The sequence below is a fragment of the Anopheles darlingi genome, chromosome 3, assembly GCF_943734745.1.
Source record: "Anopheles darlingi chromosome 3, idAnoDarlMG_H_01, whole genome shotgun sequence".
Lineage (NCBI taxonomy): Eukaryota > Metazoa > Arthropoda > Insecta > Diptera > Culicidae > Anopheles > Anopheles darlingi.
Window position 1 is genome coordinate 29233439 of NC_064875.1, and position 12500 is coordinate 29245938.

Sequence of the window (12500 nt, forward strand, 5' to 3'; positions counted from 1 at the left end):
CGTAGTTTTCAATTAAGATGGGCAGAGCGAAGCATACCGCGCCTGAGGAACGAGAGCACATCAAACGGTTGATTGAAAGTGGAAAAACGTATCGCGAGGTGTAGGAAATAATGCAGTGTTCTTCGTCAAAGGTTACCAACGCACTCCGGTGGCTACCACAGGCTGAAACTCGTGGTAGAAAATGAGCAACGACCGCCCATACCGACCGTCATATGGTTCGTGTTGTGAAAAAAATCCTTTTGCGACCTCACGTTTTTTGAAACACGTTTGATTTGAACCTGTCAATAAGCACTGCAATCATTCGTAAAAGGTTGATAGAAGCCAAACTGCCAGCTCGGAGGCCCAGAAAAGTGCTCCTGCTTATAGCGCGGAACATTCTTAATAGATTGAATTTCGCGAAATCACACAACAATTGGCCGGTCGAGAAATGGCGCAATATTTTGTGGTCAGATGAAAGTAAAATCGAACTGTTTGGCTCCAGTGGTAAACGACAGCATGTACGCCGCCCCCCAGGGGGCGAATTACTTCCGCAGTACACGGTAAAAACCGTTAAGTATGGTGGTGGCAAACTGATGATATGGGGTTGTTTTTCTTACTATGAAACTGGGCCAATATTTCGTATCCCAGTAATCATGGATTCGCTAAGATATGTGAACACGTTGGAAAATGTTCTTCTTTCATATGCCGAGGAAGATATGCCGCTTAAATGGATCTTCCAGTAGGAAAACGGTCCAAAACACACAAGCAGGCGCGCCAAAGCATGGTTTACCGAGAAACATATTGATGTCTTAGATTGGCCGGCACAATCTCCCGACCTCAATCCAATTGAAAACTTATGGTGTGACATTAAAAAGCCGTATATGATGCCAAACCATCAAGTGCGCAAGAATTGTGGACCACAGTTCGCCAAGACTGGGAAAATATCCCCGAATCAAAATGTGGAGAATTGGTTGCCTCTATGCCACGTAGATGTGCTGCTGTAATAAAAAACAAGGGGCGCGCTACATAGTACTGATGTTTGCAATAAGTATTATGGAAGGAATTCATCGTTTTCCTTTATTTTTGTGCATGTTTTTGTAACTTTTATGTTTTGCTCTTATTATTTCGAACACCCCTCGTATCGAATATTATTTTTTTCTATATTATAGTTCATCATTACAGAACAAAATATAGCTCATTGTTCTGATATTTCAAGAGGGATTCCAACTGTAGCGAAAATTGGAATATAAAAATCATGTAACTCACGTAATCACGATTTTTTCGCGTTTAAAGGCCCGCTCTTATTAATTCGAACACCACTGTACATTTGCCAGAACGTTACTCAAAACGCATAATTACTTTCGTTTTCTATTAGTAATCATCCCTAACATACATTCTACGGTCACGTGGTTGTGCAGCGCCTTTCTTGTATATTGTATGGGAATAATCAGAAAAAAAGGTAAAAAAGTATCATTAGCTACTGGGAAAGAAATAATCTGTTCTTCCTGCTGGCTAATCAGCTATTTAAGATCGTGTTTCCCTCAATGCACTTAATTGTCCGCCAATGTTGCAACGCTGCGAATTATCGATATGAGGTACATTTGAACGATAGTTTTCATTTTCCAATTCTTTAACACGGTTCTTTAACTTTAAGGAGTGCAATATTTGACATCTGTCAAGTAGGAACACGATCGTGAAGGAAACGAAGCGATCTTTATTCTTGCATTCTTGTCTTAGTCCAGTATATTGCAATGAAAGGAGTTGTATGTTTTATTGTAAGCTACTTTCTTAAGGTGTTCTAGACATCAAAACGATCGCTGCGTTGTCGGTTGTGGAACTCAACTGACTCTGCTGTTGTAGTGATAGTCAAGATTGTCCAAGCGTTATACTTTCGAATCACTTCCTCCATCCAGACGCAAACTCATCCATACGTCCATCGAACGTCGTCGTGTATAATGTCGCCTCGATCTGGCCTTGAGCCATGGTTTCAGTTTTGGTAATTCGAGTATTTTATGCATCATGGCAGATGATTCGACCTGTTGCGATGATGACTTCACCTGGGTGCGCACCCAGGGAAGGGGAGAGGCACCGAAGGCTTCCGTTGAGTCTGATCGCCGATCCTCGTCGCGCGCCACAACGGTGGCCCGATCGGTGGCCCGTGATCAGCATCAACGCGGTGGATCCGTTGCCCTGACGCAACCGTCACAGCCACTGCAACGCCACTCGAGCACCGAAACCCCCGGACCGAGCCGCGGCTCGACTGGCAGTGGTCCAAGCGGTAAACCACCGAGACCTTTGCGCGAGACGGGCGGTAGCCTCGATCGGAGGCGTCATCTTGGCTCAAACCGCCACGAGCGGGACAGCAAAAGCCGTAGCACTCACTCGCTGAAGGAGAAATCATCTTCGTCCGAGTTTCCGAAACACGAATCGATGTCCAGTAATGTTAGTTTGAACTCCAAAGGTGAGCCTCCTGCGCCTGCGGTGTCCATTTGATGGAACCCTATGATCTTCTGTTTGTTAACCGCGTTCTTGTGGTGTGTGGTCTTTGTCTTCCGAAGAGCATCATCATGATTCGGGCAGCTACAACCATTACAACAGTAGCGGCAGTGGCAGCCAGCATCATCATCCGCATCGTCCACAGCCTCAACACAGCCAAAGACAGAGTCCCAGCATTTGGGAACCACCACCACCACCGCCGTTGTCTCATTGGGATCCGCACTACTACTGGGGTTACCAGCAGCATCATCAGCACCAAAGTAGAGAAGAGCTTCGGTTGATCGACCATTACCACCGACGGCAGCAAGAACTATATCGTTATGGTAGTAGCAGTGCGCTCGGTAGCAGCCAGGATTTATCGTGCGCTGGCGGATGCTGTAATCGTAACTACTACCCGCCACCACCTCCGTTACCATCGCCTGGTGGTTGTTGCTCATGCGATCATCATCGATCACATTGGAACACGGATGGCCAGGTTTGCGTCGTTTCAGTTTCATCCTCAGATCAAATTACACTTTACCTTAACAACTTTACCTTGAACCACTTGTGAAATCTACTCAAAACAAATGCCACACCCAACTGATAACAGTGCTCTCCATATGCTTTTCATCTTAATTGCTTGCTGTGCATGTGCACTACTTGCTCTTGCACCAAACATCGATGCCTTTTCCTAATTCCTTGCCTTTGCTTCTTCTTCTACTTTCAGCGCCAGGATACGGACGAGCGATTGCGGCGCCTGCAAACTGATAAGGAAGCGCTAGCCCTGCAGGTGAAAACGCTCACCGAGCAGGTGCAAACGTTCACATCCAAAATCAGTGAGCTCGAGCGCACGGTGAAGGAGAAGAATCAGCTGCTCGCGAACGCGGAAGATCTACTGCAGCGAGTAAGCGTATTTGCAAACACAGTTGGCATCCAGATTGACAAACAAAAAGTACCGCGAAATATTTTACCTTTTTTTACCTTCTTTTTACATGTTTTTTTGAACGATAGTTTTCCTAGTATATACACTCACTCTATTACTCTTTCGCTCTCTTCTGAAAATTCTCTTTGCCTCTCCGGTTACCATTCTCGTTTCACGATAGCTGTTAGCTTGTTTCGATGCTAGTTTGAGAACTCTCATATATCGCCTTACTACATCAGCTATGCTGTCCGTACCGTACTGTTGTGTATTGCATTAAACACTAGAGAAATTTATCGCAAAACATATTGATCTCGAATTCGGACGCAACCGGCTAAAGATAAACGCAATGTTAAGCAAAATTAATCTCATCTTAACCTTAGTATGAGCGATAAGTTTCAAAAATTACCGTTATAGCATCATTCTAGCTAGCATTCTCGTACAAACCAATCATCGAATAGAAGTAGTATCAATAGCAAGCTAAAACATGAGCATGAGCGTTCCCTTCTACATTTGGTAAAGACAAAAGAAAAGAGATATATGAGCCAGTGAAATTACATGTTCTAAACAAATGATTGAAGATCATTATCAGCAAAGGATAGTTCGGAGCACAAATCTGTCTTTGGATGAACGCACCAACACTCGCACGCACAATGCATCTATAAAGCACAATATTACGAAATGTTTGTCAGTTGGGTCGCCAAAATATGGTTTACTACACACTTGATCACTTGTTTTTGCCCTACAGTTGTTTTGGGTTTTGTTGCGCTGGTTTGGCTCATTAACTTCTTATTCGGGTGCTTCAACAAAAATCATGCGACACTACACTGTTGAAGCCCCGTTATCTTCCTCATGCGCACACATTCTTGCACTTCCGATAATCCGGTTTTTGTTCATCTAAATGTGTACTTGGTGCTGATAAAAAAAGCTTTAGCAAAGGTTTGATTATGTTTTTGGTTTTGGTGCCTCTTGCAAATATGATTTCGGGTGATTCGTGATAGTAAAGGCTCTAGGCTGGTGATGGTTTGATTTTGATTGTTTAGCATGTGGATTCGTTTCATTATTTAGTCTTCTATTTTCTACAACGAGCTATTTTTATTTTGGTATTTTTGAATTCATATTTTGCAGTACTCAGTACGTCAAACAATGTATTGATATATGCTTATTTTATTATATTTTTACTAGTATTATTTTATTGCTTCATTGCGTGAATAGATTCAGGTTTATATAGAGCTAAACTATCTGCTTTTACTTAATCACTGTTGTTATTATATACCAACTCAAAATCATTTAATGAGCATTTATCAGCATAAGTTAGTTTCAAATAACTCAAATATCTTTTGAACAATACTTAGGTTCCAGCTAATCCTGAGTATGTTTTCAGGTTCAGTTATTCAGTTATTGCGATGAAGAAATTATTTTTCTTTATTTATCTGATAATCTAACGTACAAACCATTCTTCCTTTTTGTAAAACCAACCATAAATGAGTTCTGCTGAAAAGCTTTATGAGCATTTCTTCATTTTCCCACTGACCGTCACGGCCACATGCGGTGGGGTGCAAAAAGGGTTTTTAGTGTTTTATGTGTCCCAAAATTTCTTTGTCATGCAGCACCATGGTGAGAGCCATTTTAACGCTTCAACACCAGCAATACAGCGCTGACGGGGCCAGTAAGCAAACTGTCGGTCACGAATTATTCACGAGATGCCAAATCTCGATTAAAGCCGAAAAAGGATAGCGTTGAAAGACAACGGTAGCTCTGGCTACGCACTCGCTCAGAAGGACTGGGAATTAGTTTGGATTGCTTTTAATTATTGCTGCTTGAAACAGTGCTCTCGCGGGTGGGTTCTCTTTTTGCTCGTGGTTTCTAATATGCTTTTCAACGATCGGAGGAAGATGGTCGCTGGATCTGCGCAAACTTTGTAATATTTTTCATTTTTCAACCGCTTTAACAACTACAACGAAGCAATTTATTTGATGAGTAAAAACGAATTTAATGTTGGTTGATTTAAGATAAAGCGCAACATCAACATCCTGAAACATGGATCGAAATGTTGCAGGAAACTTCTACAATCTTATGAATAACTTTAAATGAATAAACAACGTCCCTATCGTTACGGTCCGGTATTTGCTAGGGGACAACACACCTACGTAGAATTGTATTGTGAATAAAAAAGTTTTTTTTGCTTTTCTATACGTTCTCCTTATTTGCCGGTCTACTGCCCCCCGGACCATCTCCAAATCCATGACGCGTGTTTTGTCGTCATGTTTATCATGTTTGTGTTGCTTTTCCTTTCATTTAGCTTAGAAGCATAAACAATCTCTTTTATGGTGCAACAGATGTCTATGGTGGTTGTAAGCATTATAAGCACTGCCTCGATACAACGTTCTCCTTGAAATTGGAGGTCATAGAGAAAGTGTAATGGGAGCATAAAGTAGAGACATATTCGTCTATGACTCAGATAACGCAACGGCATTCTTTCATTTGTGTAGCAGGCTTAACTAGCTAGTATAGTATGTGCTTAATGGTGCTAAATAGTCCGGTGATAATGGTGGTTGACATTTGTTTAGGCATGCTATTCAATATTCAGAGTTTCTTCCCGGTTTTTGTTGACTACGTATATCTGCTTCACAATCTATCTTTCCTTCTTACACTGTCTGTCTGTCTGTCTGTCTGTCTAACACTTTTAATATTGTTGTTGTCTTAACCTTTCAAAACCAACACTCTTATCACTCGATAAATGAACGAACAGCACTCGACTGTGTGAGCATGTTGACCAATAATTTCTCTTCGAATGAACGCAGGAAATGCTATCGCGCTCTTCGCTGGAAACGCAAAAACTGGAGCTGATGTCGGCCATGAGCGAACTGAAACTCCAGCAAGCCGCGTTAGAGCGAGAGAATCTGGAACTACGCACGAATTTCGTGACTAGCTCCAGTGGATCAATGGGACTCATGAACGGATCACTTACCAACGGCACGGGCACCGCAGTGCTATCGAACGTCCTAAATAACAACAGCATTACGCCAGGTCTGCTGCGCCGGCCCCAGATTATCACTAACACGCGAATGGTGGGCATGTCCGCGTCCACTCCCGGTACCTCGCTAACATCCTCCCCGATGCATCATGGCAGTCATGGAAGCTTACCGCAGCCAGCCATCAGTCCCATTACACCGAAGGTAAGCACCAGCCTGCTGGGCATCACCGGCGTCCCGCGACTCGACGAATGGACTGTTTGCTTAAGGAATAATTGTTTATCCGCAACAGACTCCACCGGCAACGTACCGTCAGCGAGTAGATGTGCACTACAGCAGTCTTCCACGGCAAGCGTTCGCCACGACGCTATCTACCGTCAGCACATCGAGCGGTTCCTCCACGGCAACGGATAGCAACGCGAACCCGAAACGAAACGTCGCCTTCGGTAAATGTCTACCTACGTTAGAAACTTATCTCACCAGGAACAAGGACGAAGAACTCGAACAAATTGAAAACAACTCCTCTGCTACGGTGACCAAACAGTCGGCCGGAAGCAAAAGTACCTATCCACCCATTGGGATGTCCTCTTCAATGGATGCTCTCGCACTGGCCGCTGCATTGCGGCGCACGGAAGAGACGAATCTAATGCAGATGAAGGCAGCCTCGTGTTCGGCCCAACAGTTGCTAAACGATCAAACGGGTAGCGGTGATCGACCGGTTGGCGCTCGTACGATTGCTGATCTTGCTCATAGCTCATATCAGGATGCACGTGATCCAATCCAGCGGGCCAACACCGAACCGCCATCGCCTAAGGGTGCCGATGATGATAATGATGGTGACACCACCAGCAACACACCAATGAAAACCCTAAAGAAGTCTCAAGAGAAACCCTCCACCCGGTCCCTGCTCCCAGCGTCATCCTTATCGTCCGAGCGGCAATGGCACGAACCAATCGATAAACGGCGAGGATTTTCTGTACCAAATCTAGGTTCACATACACAGTTTCGGTCCTATGCTTGAGTTGGTTCTGCGCAAAATTTTTGGAATAGTTTTTCGTTTCTAACTCGCTTGATCTGATCCCGTACTGTCTCGCTTTTCTATTGTGGTCCCCCTGCCAAACAAAGTGTATTGTTTTCTGTTTCGTTAACGTAGCAATGATCGTTTTTTTGTTAATATCACTCTGTCTCTTGTGTAAAAGACAAACTAACATATCATTCATTCGTTACTCTTTCCATGGGTACTAAATGGCAAAACTCTCCATGTTCTGAGTGCACTGGAAGGTACCACTAGTTACAAGCAACTGACTGGCGACCAGAGATTGGAATTTGCCTGTAGAACCATGGAAGAATGACAGTGAAACCGCTTAAGCGGTTCCAACGTGAAAGAATGATGAACGTACACTAAAACCGAAACACAATCAGCTGCGCAACATTATCAGTTCGAAGTTAATTAAAATTAATCCAACTCATGCATCGGCAAACGTTAAACGTTTTAACTGTCCCCAACAATCGGTCGACGAAACGAGCAAATCAAAACGTGCTGCTACTATCGATACCACATCACACGCTGTCGTCCAATCAACCAACTAATGCATCATAATCGAACTAAGCTATACTAAGCTGTACGAGTCCAACTCCTCGCGAGTACACGCGTGAAAATGGCACCAAATAATGTGCTTCTTGTTGTAGTTTGTTACCTTTTGCGGCGTATGAAATTGTATTACTAAAAGACACTTTCCTGTCTCTTCGCAGCTGAAACAGAAAACGCAAGCGATGATCGAACGGACAGTTCACTGCCGCCACGAAGCTTCACACCACAGCCGGCACCATCCCCTTCGATGAGCAACAAGCTTAAGACGATCTTTGGCAAGATCAAGCGCAGTAACAGTGGTACGCTGGACGATCTCTCGGGTGCCGAGGGTGAGTTTAAGCGAGGTGGTGTTCGAGCGACGGCCGGTGCAAGGTTGGGCTGGAGTGGCACCGCACCATACCGCCAACCGGACAAACCATTCCGTGAGTGGCCACTGGATGCACTTTGCCACTGGTTCGATCATTTGGGACTTGGCATGTATGAAGAGGATTTGCGCCGTTGGCTGGGTACCGGTAGTGCAGCGCCTGCTGCGGAGCTACTCAAGGCATCACCGGTCGATGTGGAGAAAGAGCTTAACCTACGGCATCCACTACACAGGAAGAAGATTGTACTAGCGCTGGCCGACATCGGTGGTACCGAGGAGGATGATGAGTTGTTCAAAAATGCCGGAAAGTTAGACACTGCATGGGTATGTTAGCACCGAAAAATACGTTGGCCTTGATCACCGATTGAACTCAATCATTTACTCCACTCTTTTTCTTGCAGATTCTTCGATGGTTGGAAGATGTAGGATTGCCACAGTACAGGGACACATTTACAGCGGCCCGCATAGATGGCCGGATGCTGCACAAGCTTACGATGGACGATTTGGTGCACCTTCAGGTGTCCTCTTGTCTGCACGTGGCCAGTTTACGACGCGCCATACAAGTTATGCGTAGTGAAAAGTGGAACGCAGACTGTCTGGTGAGAAGGCCACTGCCACCCGACGCGAGCCACGCTGGCAAGGATGAGGTGCGGCTCTGGACAGCACTCCGGGTGCACGAGTGGCTCCGAGCGGTCGATCTGGCCGAATACTCACCGAACCTTCGCGGTTCGGGTGTGCATGGGGCACTTATGGTATTTGAGGTTAAGTTCACCGCCGAACTGTTCGCCGATCTGTTGAGTATACCATCGAGCAAAACGCTTTTACGGCGCCATCTAGCAACCCACTTCAAGGACCTGCTCGGTCGGGATGTCATACAGGTGAAGCGAGAAGCAGAGAACACGCTTGGATTTCAACCGCTAACCATTTCGGCAAAGATAAAGGTAACGCTCTACGCAACAGGCGAATGTGGCCGAAAAGACTTACCTCTGGTGCGTCTCGTATCATTGCAGACACCGAAAAAGTCCCAGTTTTCATTGAAACGGAAAAAGAGCACCAAGGGCCAGCTGGGTGGAGAGGAATGGAGTGACTATGTCTGTCCGATGGGTGGCTCAGGTCAGGAAGCTTTTCCGGTGGCAGCGTCTGCCAGCGCTGTCTCCTCCAACCACTCTGCTGTCGCTGCTGTTGCCGCTAACGCCTTTACCTCAAACGCTTCTTCCGCTAACACTAACAATGTCACTAGCATTGGCGTAAGTTTCTGACCGTCACTAACATATTCGTGTTGCTCCATGCATCAACCCTCTCAACCGGGAGCCTATGCTCCTATATGGTTCGCATTTTGTTGCTTCTTGTAAAACCTTTCGTTTCGTTTACCATAATTTCTTTCTCTCTTTCTTTCTCTTTTCATTTTATGTTTACACAAACCAATATACACACACACATGCTCGTGCGCTCTCGCTACCCCTTTACTTTATCTATCTAGCAGACTCTTGATATAGGGGTCTAGCGCATGTGCCGAAGCATCATCATTAATTCGTTAACCCACAAAACCCGGTAGCAGTCGCGATGACCAATTGATACAAAACTAGACAAGCTTCGTGGCTTATGAATGCGCCATAATTTAAAAGCAAGAAATAAAGATCTTTAACTCAACGGAACACGGAATCTTTATACCCGTACCAGCCATACACTGATTGCACTGACACAGAGGCAACGTTCCATTTGATCATGCGGATGGTGATGGATAAACTTGCATCGCGGAATCATTAGTAACATCAATGTGTCTGTAGCACGGTTTCCTATTAAAACAAAGTGCCTATCTTCTTTTATTTTAAATGAATCATTTTGTTGATCATTCAACTAATAATTTTTTATCACACACACACACGACACTTGCCAACGATCGTCATTTGTCATTTGCATCAATCAAGTATTTCAAAAGTTAGTTGTTAGTAGTAATAGTACTAGTAGTGGTAGTAGTAGTAGTGGTTCGCTCTATTTCAAATGACGCATATTTCATCCACATACGCGCGCGCGCTGCCCATTTGCACAACGCTGCCCGTCTTGCGATCGCGTGGCCAAACAACGTCCGTCCTGTCCGGTAGATGATGAAGAATCCATCAGCGGTACCAACTGCCTATCCCGACAGCACCACCAGCAGCAGCACCAGCACAACTACTTCCGGAGTCGGGTCGGAGCATGCTTCACATCCACATCAGCCACCGATGACTAACGGTGTCTCGGTGCCACTCATGATGATGATGATCAACGGTAACGGGAGCACCGGAGGGGGCAGTGGAGGGGCCGGTGGTAGTGATTCACCAACATCGACCCGTAGCTCTACCACCTCAACCTCCTAGCAGAGGCTGATATCCTGTTCCATTTCCTCGACCGCCTCCTCCCCTATTCCAAGCAGTCTGCTAATGAACGGTAGCCGAGCGACCGGTGGCACCAACAGCAGCGCCACCACCACCAGCACCACCGCCACCACCATCACCAATGGAAACGTCTCGAGCAACAACAGCAACAATGGCTATTTTATTGCCTCCTTCTCGCCAGTGAAGGACGTTTATAAGATCAGCTCGGGCAACCATTCGGCCTACTCTTCCTCGTCATCGCTCGTGTCGAACGGTTCGCGGCAACAATCGTCCCAGCACTCGACCGTAACAATGATCAATGGTAGCCGGGCGGCAGCAGCAAGTCCTGTGGTGGGATCACAACCGAACGGTGGGAGTGCAAACGGAACGACCGATTCTACCGTACCGGTGCAACGGTCCGCTTCATTCAACTCATCCTGCACCGTACCATTGAGCATTAGCAAAGCGACGCAGGTGAAGAACTCGGCATCGTTCAGCAACTGTTCCATTCTGTCGAAGGTAGCGAAAAAAGGATCCGGTCTGACGGCTTCCCTGACAGCGCATCCACTGTTACGGCTTTCCTCGAGTTCGGCCACCAATTTGCTGAAACAGCAAACGACCAACGGCAACTCGAGCTCGGCTAGCTCCATTACCACGAACACCTCCTATTCGAGCAACATCACGGAAGCGTTAGCGAATGCGGGAAGCAATACACGCATTCCGGCTGCACCGACGGCCACTAAGGTGACCATGGGAACCACGCTTTCCTCTTCGACCGGTCAGCTACCGTCACCATCGACCGGGTCAGTTTCCTCGACCACTTCAACCGTAACCAGTGGAGCGACTGCCGGGGGAGGTGCGTCACTGAATCAATCCACCAGCACGACGGCACTATCGCTGGCACAAACCAGCAAAAACAGTATCGTCGATTACTACGTGTAGGGGGCGAGGACCTGGGACGCGTTCTGGTGCTTTTGACCGCCGGGACTCGGGAGAGAATGATTGTCTTTAATGCATATCCTATAACTCTATTTCTAGAAGTAATCAGAAAGTTATTCTCGTTCGCGCCAACCCTCGCCTCGTGCTAGAACACTAATCATGGATAACCCGAAAAAGGGGAATGGAATCATCACAACTTAACGGACCAAAAACCCAAAAACCACACTGAACTGTTGGGATAAATAGACTTTCAAGCGATTTCGTTTTACCAATTTTCATTCTTCCTTTTTCTGATACGATGCGCTCTTCCTGTGTATTCGGCTTTACCGGTATTTTCAACCAAACACAGGGAGTATTTAAACAAAAAAGGTTTCTTGACCGTATCGGCTACCGTATCACCACTGGACTAGGGGAGAGGAAACACTGGGAAACACTAAGCTTAGCGAACAGTATGAGGCAGACAGACAGGTAGAGGGCAGATGCGGGCCTGGCGTTAGCGTGTTAGATTCTCAGCACTCGTGTGTCATGGAAGATGTATAAACCAAAGACAATAATCATTGTTTGATAAGTCAGGATAAAGGAAAAGAAGGTAATCCACCGAATCCACCCGAGTACTTGGTTGGTTCTTCTGCTCCTTTTGTTTCATTCAAACATTTCTGCGCTCTATCCCGCGTACACAGGCCGGGAGCTTTGTCGTGGAGTTCGAATTCTGATAACCCTTAGCACGTGCATCACAAAAGCGAAGCGACCTTTCGATTTCACTCAATCGATCTTCGACCTCTCGAACGAACAAATCTAGTAAAGCCTTTGGAGCCGATTTGAAATGCGCAAGAGGATGGTTTCCGCGCGTGTAAGCAGAACCTGGATCGCAATACAGCCACGGTGACACACTAAACTTATCCGA

The 12500-nt window shown here is 45.9% G+C and overlaps 1 protein-coding gene across 9 annotated transcripts in view; it reads left to right on the forward strand.

The window, feature by feature from the left end:
- The window catches only part of LOC125954386 (liprin-beta-1), a 26298-nt gene extending 15638 nt beyond the window's left edge, over positions 1 to 10660 (forward strand). For 2 of the 9 annotated variants that reach the window (XM_049684618.1, XM_049684616.1), the window contains exons 2-10: positions 2006 to 2440; positions 2538 to 2950; positions 3182 to 3406; positions 6178 to 6552; positions 6641 to 7337; positions 8101 to 8627; positions 8705 to 9244; positions 9314 to 9550; positions 10406 to 10660. In XM_049684618.1, the coding sequence (XP_049540575.1) occupies positions 2006 to 2440; positions 2538 to 2950; positions 3182 to 3406; positions 6178 to 6552; positions 6641 to 7337; positions 8101 to 8627; positions 8705 to 9244; positions 9314 to 9550; positions 10406 to 10660 (3704 nt within the window). Of the gene's footprint in view, positions 1 to 1752; positions 2441 to 2537; positions 2951 to 3181; positions 3407 to 6177; positions 6553 to 6640; positions 7338 to 8100; positions 8628 to 8704; positions 9245 to 9313; positions 9551 to 9783; positions 10242 to 10405 lie in introns of those variants that run through there. The other 7 variants (XR_007469034.1, XR_007469035.1, XR_007469036.1 and 4 more) reach the window with 7 other exon arrangements.
- Positions 10661 to 12500: the final 1840 nt, after the last annotated feature.